The sequence below is a fragment of the Hydra viridissima genome, unplaced genomic scaffold (genome assembly GCF_058129835.1).
Source record: "Hydra viridissima isolate aposymbiotic clone 2 unplaced genomic scaffold, HvirCarnegie_v1 scaffold_13, whole genome shotgun sequence".
NCBI lineage: Eukaryota > Metazoa > Cnidaria > Hydrozoa > Anthoathecata > Hydridae > Hydra > Hydra viridissima.
Window position 1 is genome coordinate 7,543,216 of NW_028324312.1, and position 13,560 is coordinate 7,556,775.

General features: G+C 32.0%; 1 protein-coding gene and 1 pseudogene across 1 annotated transcript; both read left to right on the forward strand.

Moving 5' to 3' along the window:
* Positions 1-5,380: 5,380 nt before the first annotated feature.
* Positions 5,381-6,639, forward strand: LOC149880255 (zinc finger MYM-type protein 1-like). Its single transcript, XM_090070009.1, has 2 exons — positions 5,381-6,524; positions 6,631-6,639. Exons 1-2 carry the CDS (start codon positions 5,508-5,510, stop codon positions 6,637-6,639), a joined length of 1,026 nt encoding a protein of 341 aa, XP_089926135.1. The 5' UTR covers positions 5,381-5,507.
* Positions 6,640-6,677: 38 nt separating this feature from the next.
* LOC149880256 (zinc finger MYM-type protein 1-like) lies at positions 6,678-7,597 on the forward strand (annotated as a pseudogene).
* The last annotated feature ends 5,963 nt before the right edge of the window (positions 7,598-13,560 follow it).

Here is a 13,560-nt window from a genome sequence, read left to right on the forward strand (position 1 = left end):
TTCTTAGCTAATAACTCCAACTGGTTAGACGCGAATTTAGAGTTAAATGAATTCCCCTATTCCTGTGAATTGAATAAAAAAGTCCCCAAAAATTCGGTAGGCCAGAAAAGAAATTCCAGTAATCATCTGCTTGTTCAAAAAGGAGAAAAACATCTCATTTAAGAGCAAAAACACCTGCTCAGGAACTTTCTTTCGCAACTCAAATGAAGTTAAGAGAACTGGGACAAGTACTTTCATCATTTCTGATGAACAGGCTACTGAAACAACTCAAACTAGATCCAGGACCAGCATTTCATTAAACCCAATAGAGTGTTATGAAACCAACCACTATAGCTAAAACAGGCTTTATCATTGTATTTAGATTACTTATCAAAATCATCATAACAACTTGTAAGAAGAAATGCAAGAGAGCACAATACCATTATCTATCCACCTTAAAGGAAGCTCCTGGAAGCAAAGAAAGAATACTATCCTGAGAACATCATCTTTTCAGAAACTGGTACTAAAATTGTTCTCCAAGATCTATTAAATCATACAGCATCCAGACTAATTGATTTTAATAAAGACATGATAATTCACTTGAAACTTCATCGCTCTCGATCTAATTTTAAAATGGGGTTATGATGGTTCATCAGGACAGATAGAATGTAAACAAAAATTTTATTCAGATGATTTCTCCTTTTTTGACAGCAATTTATTCATTTGCTGTTTGGTTCCCATTAGACTCTATATTGTTAACAATATCGACAATATAATTTGGAAAAATAAAGTGCCATCTTCTATACGGTATTCCATGCTAATCTCGTTTAAATTTGCTAAATAAAATCCAGAGTTGGCCATGAAAACTTATGAAATTATTCGAATGCAAATAGAAAAACTCCCTCCCACAGTTTTTAACTTAGGACTAAAATTTATTGAAATTCACGATCAAATGATCCTAACTATGATTGATGGCAGGATATTAAATTTTCTCACTGAAACTTTAAGTGGTCAAAGACGTCTTGTTTGTGGAGCATTGCCAAGTGGGACAATTTACAACTAATTTCTCAAAAGAAAAAAAATCAGGAATCTCTTAAATATGGCTTGTCCACTCTTCATTGTTGGATCCGTTGTTTGGAGTATGTGCTGCATGTATAGATTGCAATTTAAGAAATGGCAAGTAAGAGAAGACCAGTTGAAAGAACAGTTTTCAAATGAGAAAAAAAGAATTCAATTATCATTAAGATAAGAAATTGGCCTGATATTTGATCAACCTCATCAAGGAAGTAGTGGAACTAGTTATGATGGGAACATCAAGTGGAATGGTCATAAACGCAGAAGCATTTGGAAAATATGTATACGCAACAGCTGAGAAATTAATATCTTTGTATCCTAGGTATCCCCTTACCACCTTCAGTTCACAGGGTTTTTATTAATGGGGCTTCAACCTTGAGGAATACTTAACTTCCAATAGGAATGATGTCAGAAGAGGCAAAAGAAAGCAGGAACAAGGATAATCGGAATTTCTGAAGAAATCACACCAGGAAATTTGGTAGGACAGCAACAAGTGAGGACTAGATCCATCACCTTTTAGTAACTTCTGACCATATCATATTCTCTACACGTATTATTTCAAGGAAGCCAAACAACTCTCCCCTCACATCTGACGTAAAATCTCTATTAGAGGAAGCAACTGATTTCTCCGATGCACTTTCTTCAGATGAAGAATGAGGTTCAATTAAATTTCGTTCACAAAACTGTCCTATGTTTATATATATAATAGGACATGATTAATATGTATGAGATACATATTAATATGTATTAATATGTATCTTTTATTGTTTAGAATTCTATGATTGTTTTTTTTTAAATTTTATGGAATGAGAAAATGATTTCATTTCAATTAGAGAATTTTTTTAATAATGGCCAGTCTACAACAATTTTTTCATTTTTTAGCAAAACTTCAGTTTTTTGTTAAGATGGCAATATTTATTTTATGAGCATTTTTGGCTAGTTTAAGAAATGATGGCTTTTTTTTTTTTTTTTTTTGCATTTTCAAGAATTTTCTAGCTAATAATTGTGATTTGATCAAAATAATGCAAATAAGTTAGTAAAAATAATTGTGATTTGATCAAAATAATGCAAATAAGTTAGTAAAAATTATTGTGATTTGATCAAAATAATGCAAATAAGTTTGTAAAAATAATTGTGATTTGATCAAAATAATGCAAAGAAGTAAAAATTAGCATTTTTGATTTTTGATCACTTTTTAGACCAAATATGGACCACAGTACAGTGTTGTTCCAGCATGTTAGTAAGTGGTACACCCAAGGCTCCTGACTCTTCGTACCTTAAAAAAACAACAAGCTGCATAGTAAAAATTTAGGTTTTTCCAAAATTGTCTTTACAAATAAAATTTTTTTCATTTTTGTGCTATACACATTCCATTACCTCCTTTCCCCTCTTCAGACTAAATCCTGGATGCTTTATATACTTTGGTTATACTGAACCTTTATAAAAGAACGGTGTTTTTATGTATCTTGTTAAATTTCATGACCTTAAAAGTATTTTTTCACACGAGATAGAAGCTAAAAAGACTTACAGAAAACATTGATGATGGAAAATGTCTCCTAGTATGACCACTCCTAGAGTGGTCCTACGTCTTATTCAGAGCTTTAGGCATGTTTTAAAAGTGAAATATCATGTGTCAGTTATACTATTCTACTAATGTAGATTTCTCCAAAGTTAAAAATTTTGATCGAAGCGATAGGTAGCTTAGTTTGGCTTCTCAGAAGATCTCGAACTATACTGCTAGTTTTAGTTTGATATAGGTTTGATAGAGGGTATTGTCCAAAAATTAAAACTTTCAACTTCCAAAATATAAACTCAATTTCGAAAATCTGAGTAATGAAAACATTCTTTCCTAGGGGTTTTTTTTTTTTTTTTTTTTTAATGTTTTTGATTATTCAGATAATGAATTCAAACAGTTGATAGCATGTTGAGGTATAAACAAAAGTACATTCATGATAATTTCAATATTCATTATATCTTCACTCTAACTATAATCTGTAACGATTTCGAGAAAGTGTCACAAAGATTTAATATCTTTTATATCCTTCTTTAATTGATCGTACTTCTCACGGATAGAGTTTCGTTTACTATGTATACCTTCAAAGCAATTAATCTTCATGGCAGCTTCCTACATAAAAAATTTTAAAAGTAAAACAATATAAAACATTAAATATAAATCTATAAAAAACAAAAGCTTGACTTTGAAATGAGCTGAATTTTGAAAGAACATGGGAAGGTAAAATTGATTTAAAAAAACCGCCTGATTTCAAATGGTCAGTTAATTGACTCAATCCAAGGTTACGTCTGGATAAGAAATCAATTTTATAAGAAACAAATTTTTGCTGTTAAAAAAGAACATAATGGTTTTGGTCTGTCTACTTTGCATGCGTGGATTCGTTTTTTTGAGTGCATGCTACACATTAGCTATCGCTTAGATATAAAAAAGTGGCAAGTTAGAAGCGATGAAGATAAATCTAGTGTCCAAAAACGTTCAGAAGATATCAAACAAAAATTTAAAAAGCATATGGGTCTTATTGTAGATAAACCAAAACCTGGCATTGGGAATACAAATGATGGGAACACAGCTCGCAGGTTTTTTATGAAGCCAGAGTTGATTGGCGAGATTACGGGTTTAGACATCAATCTCATTAAAAATTTCAGTATTTTATTAAGAACGCTTTCCTCTGGCTATGATATTAACTATTATGGATTTGAAAAGCTTTGTTCTGAAACCAAAACTCTATATATTAATCTGTATCCGTGGTACTATATGCCTGTTACTGTGCACAAAATACTTGTACATAGCACGGAAGTTACAAAAACATGCTTTCTTCCAATAGGACAACTGTAAGAAGAGTCTCAAGAAGCCCGCAATAAAGATTTTCGTCGATTCCGCGAACACCATACAAGAAAAAATTCACGTATTTGCACAAATATAGATTTGCTCAATATGCTTTTGGTAACATCAGATCCTGTCATCAACTCACACAGAGAATTCTCAAGTAAGAAAACTGGTAAACTACTGTTGGAAGTTTTGAATTTAAGTATCCCACCTATAATACCACCCAGTGCCGGCCTTAGGGGGTGGGTGGGCGAGGCTGGGCGCCGCCCAAGGGCGCCAGGAAACTGGGGCGCCAAACGTTGTATGCAAACTTTAACAATATAATAAATAGAAAAAATAAGTCAACCTAAATTTTTTCGAATGTTTGTTTTTTTATAAAAATAATTTCTTTAAATAATTTATTTATTGTATTATTACACTGTTAAAAATTCTTTATGCAAAATTAATAATTTGATTAAAAGTGTTTCAATCATAGCATATATTTTGTGACTTAAATTCATTTTTTTACTTGTATCTTTCTCGGCGCCAATTATTTTGCGTTCCATCTATTTAAAGTTTAAATTTTAAACATTATTTTCGGTACGAGTTGCGAGCGGGTTGTTTATTAATTTGTAGAAGAAATTTAAAGTTGTATTTGTGATTCAAATTCAGTTTTTGTCAAGTTTTCAAATTTTGCGGTAATAAAAAGCAGGTAAGTATAAATAATGAAATTGTTTATGAATTATTAGCTTGCGAGTAATTTTTCATTTTAAAATTTTAGACAAGTAGAAACTGTCAGCAGCAATCAATGGAGAGTACTCATTATAAAGAAAAAAATGTTTTTAAGGGTCGATGTTATAAAACATTTTACGGCTGAAACGGATTCCGAAGCTAATTTAAAGGGGCAAAAAGTCACTTAAAAATTTGGAATTAACGATATTTATAAAATAAGAACGTTAAAACTAATCAAAATATATCATTCTTGTTTTGTAAATATCGTTAATTCCAAATTTTTAAGTGACTTTTTGCCCCTCCAAATTAGCTTCGGAATCCGTTTCGGCCGTAAAATGTTTTATAACATCGACCCAAAAACTCATAATAATAAAAAACCATCTGGTGCTCAATACAGAAAAAGGAAAGCAGAAAAAGTTTATAATTTGAAGAAAAATTATAAAAAACTTGAATTTATTTTACATCGGAAAATAGTGATTGTAATAAAATAAAGGAAGGAGAAAATGTTGCGCATGTAATTAGTGATACATCAACCAGCGATGAAGAAGACGGAATAGTATTAGTTGGAAATGTTCACTACGATGAAAAAGATATCGATAACGAAAATGATGATGGCCAAGATGGTGATGTAAATGATCGCACCTAAGAAACAGCAACCGATTACTCAGACTGTGGTTTGTGGCCAATTCATCGCAACATTTAATTTGTTGATTATGTAATTAATATCGGTGCAATACAAGTGAATTTGGACACATATCCATGCGGTAATAGAAGACGACATTTTTCAAATGCTTATTACAACCGAAAACTTTCAAATGGTGAGGTTATTTCACGACGTTGGCTTGTGTACTCAGTTTCTAAAGATGCGGTATTTTGTTTTTGCTGCAAACTTTTTGATTTCAATATGAATTTAAAGTTAAACGGAAATGGATTCAATAAATGGAAGAATTTAACAGAAGCATTAAAAATTCACGAAAATAGTAAGTCACACAGAAATGCTTATCAACTACGGATTGAGACAGAAATACGAATGAAAGCTGGTGAAACTATTGATAAACAAGAACAAAAACAAATCGAAAAGGAGAGTTTAAGGTGGCGAAGTGTTCTTGAACGATTGATGAACATTATTTTATACTTGGTAACAAATAATATGGCCTTCAGAGGTTCTTCTGATAAATTGTATGCAGTTAATAACGGCAAATTTTTAGGGTTGGTACAATTACTCGCTAAATTTGATCCTATCATGTTAAACCACGTCACGCTAGCTCTTAAAGGAGATATTTCTGATCATTACTGTAGAAAAACCATTCAAAATGAAATGATAGATATAATGGCATCAAAATTAACCAACATAATTATATCCAAAGCTCTAAAAAGTACATATTATTCTATTATTGCTGACTGCACTCCTGACGTATCTCACAAAGAACAGCTCTCGCTTACGATTAGAATTGTAAATATATCAGAATATCCTATAAAAATAAATGAACACTTTCTTGGGTTTTTCAATGTTAACGACACGACAGGTCTTGGTTTAACAGAAATCATAATTGGAGCTTTAAAAGATTTTGGACTGAAAATAAGCTTTTGTCGAGGGCAAGGTTACGATAACGGTGCAAATATGAAAGGTAAAAAAATAGGTCTACAAAAGCGAATATTAGATTTGAATCATTTGGCTATTTACCTTCCATGTGGAAGTCATTCTCTCAATTTGGTTATTTGTGACGCAGCGCAGTCTTCACTAAATTCCATTAACGTTTTTGGCATAGTACAACGATTATTCACATTATTTTCTGCATCAACTTCACGCTGGAATGTTTTACTTAGTCATACAACAAACTTCACTCTTAAACGATTATGCGACACTCGTTGGGAAGCCAAAATTGAGAGCCTAAAAGCCATCCGATACCAAACAAGCAGCGTAAATGATGCTTTAATTACTATATATGAAACTGAAACCAAAACTCCCGATATTGCACACGAAGCGCAAACATTAGCAGAACAATTTAATGACTATAGTTTTTTAGTTTCTTTAATTGCATGGTACAATGTACTTTTCCAAATAAACGTTGTTAGTGAAGCAATTCAAGCCAAAGACATGGATCTAGTACAGTGCGCTGAAATGTTGAAAAAATGCATCACATTTTTGGAAAATTACAGAACGTTTGGCTTTAAACAAGCAACGGTTGATGCCAAAGGGTTAGCTGAAGATTTAAACATCGATCCAATATTTAAGCCGCTTAAAAGAGTGCGACGAGTGAAACGTCATTATGATGAAAATGCTGCTGACGAACCAATTCAAAATCCCGAGAAGAAACTTGAAGTGACATTTTTTAACCCTTTATTAGATACATGTCTGTCGTCAATAAATGAAAGATTTGAACAACTTAATGAATATGTAAATATATGGAGTTTATTATTTAATTTGGATAATTTGCTCAACAAGAATGAAGTTTTAAAATTGTGTAAACAATTACAAGAAAAATTAACTGTAAATACAAAATCAGAAATTGATGGTGCTTTGCTATGCGACGAACTAATAAGTGTGCAGTTTTTTATTAAAGATAAATTAAGCAATGTTGAAAATGAAATAAATACAAAAGAGATGACACCACTTTTTGTACTGAATTTTATTAAAAAACATTGTCTACAAGAGTTATATTCAAATACATGGATTGTTCTGCGCATTCTTCTTACAACACCTATTACTGTTGCTAGTGGAGAACGTAGTTTTTCTAAACTGAACGTAGTTTTTCTAAACTGAAGTTAATCAAAACATATTTAAGAAACACCATGTTGCAAGATCGACTTAATTCTCTATCTATGTTATCAATCGAGCAAGAAATAGCTGAAAATTTAGATTTTTCTAGTTTGATAAGAGATTTCGCGGACAAAAAAGCTAGAAAAGTTACATTTTAAAATTTAATAACTCTTGTTTATATAGTTAGAGGATTTATTATATGTTTAATAAAAACATTTGTTATTTTAAAAGCAGCGTTGTCTAGTCACTCATTTCTATAAACCCATACCATGAAAAATCTAAGTTTATAATTTTAATAAAAAATTATGTAAATAAGAAACTTGATGCACAATATGGATCTCTTTGCAATAAACTATATATTCGCTTTAGCACTCTTGTTCATCATTTTAGAACATTGGTCTCGTAGTTAATGGTAACAACCCACCCATATATACCTAGGGGCGCGTTCACAAGTTTTGCCCAACCTGTCAAAAAAGCTAAGGCCGGCGCTGATACCACCACAGCTTGTCGAATATAGAATTAAGTGTGACGATGAAGATTATGAGTCCGATTCATCGAGTACTGAAAATAACAATAATTATGAAAATAATAATAATTAATTATTAATAAAATATTTTTTTATTTTACGTAGTGTAGTGAGTATATTTCTATATTTTGTATATTTTTAGTGAGTATATTTTTATTTAGGCAAATTTTTATTTCATTATTTATGTGTTGAAATTTAGTATTTATTTTTATTACTTAATGATCTTTTTCAAGACAAAAACTTTTAAAAACTTAAAACTAATTAAAATATCGCTTTTTTTACAATAAAACTAAAAAAAAAAAATACTTTTTATAGTAAAATTGACTTTTTGGCGCCACTTTAAGCTTAAAACGCGCGGGATTATTGCCCTCCTGCCTCCCCCAGGCTACCCTACTGCATAACTAATCAATAAAACACCAAAATATTGCTAACTACATTCTTAGGAATGAAATTACAAAACCAAAATATTTTTGTCCACTTAGCTTGTATGAAGCGATACACTGTGCAACGGCTTGACCATGTTCATTTTGAATGTACAAGGGAGCTAAAAAACGGCGTTTTATTTTTATTTTTGGACTCAAACTCTTTTCTTTTTATTTTTCAACTTTCAAGGTATGGTTGATATATATATATATATATATATATATATATATATATATATATATATATATATATATATATATATATATATATATCATAGGTGCCGAGTTCACGGGGGCAACAAGGGCAGTGGCCCCCTGGAAATTTATACTAACAATATATTATCACAGATTATCATGAGGGCGAGAGTATCTATTCGCCCCCGTAGTAAGCCGTGATTATATATTATTAGTATAAATTTCTGGGGGGGGGGGGAGGGCCACTGCCCTGTTGCCCCCGTGAACTCGGCGCCTATGTATATATATATATTCATATATATTAGGGATATAACTTTTTTACAACCTTATGTTCGTGTATGATAGTTTGATGAACAATTACTCAAAACTAAAGAAACAAATAGTTATTTCAATATCTTCAGTTCTAAAGATAAAAATCAAAAGTAAATAAATACATACTGATTGCTTTCAACGTTATATGTAATTTATGAAAATTGAGCAATGCATATATTTTTATCTACTTCAGTATCGCAGGTGCGTAAGTCCAGTAATATAAAACTAAAATTTTCATGCCTAAAGGCAATCATCAACCATAAAGACATACTAGCTTCATATTTATATATCAGATAATACGTACTCCTTACCCCCAGTGCTAAAACCAGAAGGCAGAAATACTGGCGGCATCTTGAGGCTATTGGAAGCCAATATCGGATTGATTTTTATTTTTATTTATGGACCGTTTTTTACTAATTTGGTTTGCAATACTTACCAGTTGGCTTTTGTCGTAACCATTTTCGTTGAACATTTGAATTAGAAAAGTTATCTCGTTTTGTAAATGTAAATCACTGCATATGGAGTAAGCTCTGTGAACGTAACCTTTAAATATTGCGCTTAAAATTTTGGAGTCGTGATTTGAGTGAGATTTAATTTGAATATTCGTAATGGCTTCTTTCTGTAGACTTTAAACTCGTAGTTACCTTTGGTGTTACTTATTACCGTTAAATCGAGAAAGTTTAATGTTTAAGTTGGAATTGCTCTGCTTCCTGAGTTTTCGAAAATCTAGCATGACTATCATCAACATATCTTAGATAGGATTTTAAATCAAGAGGAGGGTTTAATGTTTTTGCAATTTTAAAAGCATTTTCTTCGTGGTATTGTAGAAAAGATTCCGCCAAAGGATTTTTCAGGTTTGTGAGCTTTAATTAGACCATACATACGAGGTGGGATGGGGTCACTTGGACACATATTATCGTATTCTGTTTTTGAAAATCATTGCTTTTTATTAAGTTGTGAGAGATTAAGTTGTGAGAGATTTTAGTCGCATAGCTATAAGTAGGATCCTCACTCAGAACTTTTGTTGGACCAATTTGTTCGCGAATTTTTTCTAAAGCTTTTTCGTGTTCTATTCTAACAAAACCATTACCTTTATCAAACGGATATATATCAACAAGTTTGCTTTCTTTAATTTCTTTAAGAGCTTTGTTCTCTTGTTAACTTCTTTGTTCTCTTGTTAAATTTGGGCCCATTAAATTTTTTGCCCATTTTAAGTTCTTTTAAGACATTTTTTCTCAGATCCTGCGCATTTTCAATCTTGTTATATTCCAGTTTTAAAGCAAAAGACTCTGTTGTTGCAATAATATCCATATAAGGAATATCTCTCAAAGAAGGTACAAATTGTGGGCCAAGGTTAGGAAGATTGTTTTGTTTTTTGGAATCTCGGTACTGCATAGATTTAAAACAGCGATCTTTGTGCACGTGGTTAACTTGCAACTATTATCGTGATTACTTTTGAATTCGTTTAGAAGAACATTAAACTTTTTGAATAATCTTACTTTTGACTTTTTAAACATTATTTCGCGGGCTTTTTCTCATAATAAGTTTCTCATAATAAATATTTGTATTTAGAGAATACGTCTTATTTGATGTTACATAAGGTTTCATTACCGTGGATAACATCACTGTCCCCAAAATTAAGAAAAATATTTAGAAAAGTTGGGTATAGAGTAATTTTTAAATCTAATCCTAATTCAAGATCACTGCTAACGTGTAAAAACAAATCTAAATTACCACGCAATAGCCAACCTGGAACTTATTTAATTGAATGTAACTGTTTAAAAAAATACGTTGGCGAAACGAAATTACAAATTAGAACTCGAACCCAACAACATCAAAAAACATAAACGAGGGCAAACATCATCATTCTGTAACAGCCACACATAGGAAATCATGTTCAGAAGAAATTAACTGGGAGAAAACTAAAACTCTTAAAGTAGAGACAAAAACATTTGATGGGAAGGTCCGTGAGGCTCTTGAGATACAGAGGCACCAATGTTCCCCTCTAAATAGCGGTTTTAATCTTGATAATGGGCAATTTGTAAAAACTAAATTTTGGACACCATTTTTCACTTTTTTGCGTAATGATAAAAAAGAAAGAAGCCATTCAACTGCTGACGTCAGTTAATTTTAAACTGTTTTTGATTGTTGATATATATATATATATATATATATATATATATATATATATATATATATATATATATATATATATATATATATATATATATATATATATATATATATATATTAGGGATATGACTTTTTAATTTTTTTTCAAATAAAATGTTTCCTGTATCATAAATTGATGAACTTTTACCTAAAATCATGAAAAAAGGCCCAAATAGCTTTCTGCAACAAAAAAAGGTCACCCCCAAAATAAAAATTTGATTTACCATTTTTATACATTCATTTTTGACCGATGTTTTAATCTTAAGCTTAATTCTCAGCTTAATTCTCAGTGTTGCTAATGTGAGCTCAGTGTTGATAATGTGAATAGTTCTATGAAGTACTCTGCGTGTAACTGAGCTAATAAGGAACTACTGTAGCGAACTAAAGACGCTGTAAGTGTACGAAGTATAAGTAGTTGTTGCATTATCGTTAGGATACGGACTGGATTATCGAGCTGTTATCAACATTGACTGGATTATCGAACTATAATTGGATTACTATACAGTTAAAGTATTTTATTAATTAAACGACTTTATTAAACGGATATTTACGCTCAGCTATCCGTAAAGTCGTAACAATATTATATGATGTCTCACAAGAAAAGTCATACCACAGTAACAAAGAACAAGAAGACTTGGACTAAAAGTTTGGTGAGATTTCAAGAGTCACACAGAAGAAGAGGAAGCGTGGCTGTAGAAGAACATTCACTCGATGAAAAATCCAGAATACCACTTCAATTGCAGATCGTAGGAAGATACCAGTTTCTCGGAGCATATGTTAAAGGAAGAAAAGAACGAATAGACCAAATTTCTAAGGAAATTACAAAATTGTGGGACAATAAACTGAATTTTCCACATGTGTCTGATCAAGTGATAAGAGCAAAGCTTATGAAGGTGCTGAAGGTCTATGATGAATGTGTCAAGCGTGGAAAATATGATGTTCTCAATGCATTATTTGACATCACGAAAGTGAATGGCCAGTGGTTATCCTCGGAAGATAAACGTCTATACCACCTACAAAAAGAAAGTAAAGGACAGGTGGGGTACTCAACAGGACAAGTGGCAAGTAAAGAAACCATTCACCCTTCCAAGAGAAGGAAAGTCCAGTCTGGAACAGCAATACCTTCCACATCACAAGTCCTGTCTACCACAGACAGTGGTACTGAATCTGAAAACTGCAAAAGTAAGAGTGAAGATGATGAAGACGACGACGGTGATAAAGACGATGATGAGGACACTCAGAAAAAAACTAGAAAGCACTACAAAAGTAAATTTGCTGTAAGTATGGTTACATCAAGTGGAGTTTCCACAAAGAAAGCTGCTAAAATATGCAATGTATTATCACAACAAGGTATTGATATTCCAACTCCAAGTCAATCAGCAATTTACAAGTCCACATTCAAAGAGGCAGGTAAATTAAAAAAAGAAATGATACAACAACTTAAAATGGAACAGTGGTCCTTACACTTTGACGGCAAACGAATAGATGATAAGGAATATCAGGTAGTTGTACTTCAGAATGAAAGAACTGACGTGAAACTTGATGCACTGCGTTTAAAAGATGGCAAAGCTGAAACTGTTGCTGAAAAAATTGCCAAACTTATTGATGAATACAATTTGTGGAATTCAATTAAGATGATCATTACTGATACAACAAACGTCAATACTGGGAAGAGAAATGGAGTTGTTGTGAAGTTGCAACGTATGTTTAAATTAAAGGGTGTCACAATACCACAATTTATCGGTTGTCAGCATCACGTACTAGACAGGATTCTCCGTCTGGTGATGGACGAAGAACTTGGGGGTGATACCAAATCTCCAAACATTGAATACCCATTTGTGTCTGAACTGTTGAATAAGTATGATGAACTGAAGGATAAGTTTGTGAATGGAACTGTAGAAATTCTTGATAAATCAGGGTGGAGAGACGATATGAAGTTTTTGTACCATTTAACAAGAGTGTTTAGGTTCTATGAAGAACAAAGAAACTTCCCTCTGATTCACTTTCAGAACATTCCTAATATGAGCAATGCCAGATGGAACTCAAGAGCCATTCTCGCCATTCTGGCGTTCATTCTTATGCCTGAAGCGAGAAAGAATTTGGAGAAGGTTTGCAGGTTCATTTCATATGAGTGGGCAGAACATTGGTTTAGTAGTCAAAAGTACAATGACAATGACTTCAAGAATTTATCTGATGTATTGAAGCCTTACAAAAAGGCATTGCAGTCATTCAAAAATCACTGGAAGAAAGAGCCATCCGTCATCGACATACCACGAAGTAATCAGATAGCTGAACGTGCAATCAAGGTGATGCAAGACCTGTATGCTTCCTGCAGAAAGAAAGACAAACTACAACTTCGATTCATTCTAAGTAATAAGCGCTAGACTCTTTATGAGACGTGAGCATCATGTGACCCCTGTACTAAACACAGTAGGCCTATAGACACAGACAGTTATGTATATTGTTGTACTAGACGCTTTGATACTGTTAATTTTGTAATACATGTATAATTATATATCACATAATGTTTTTTGTTATATCACAGTACATGTTGCATAAATAAATAAAA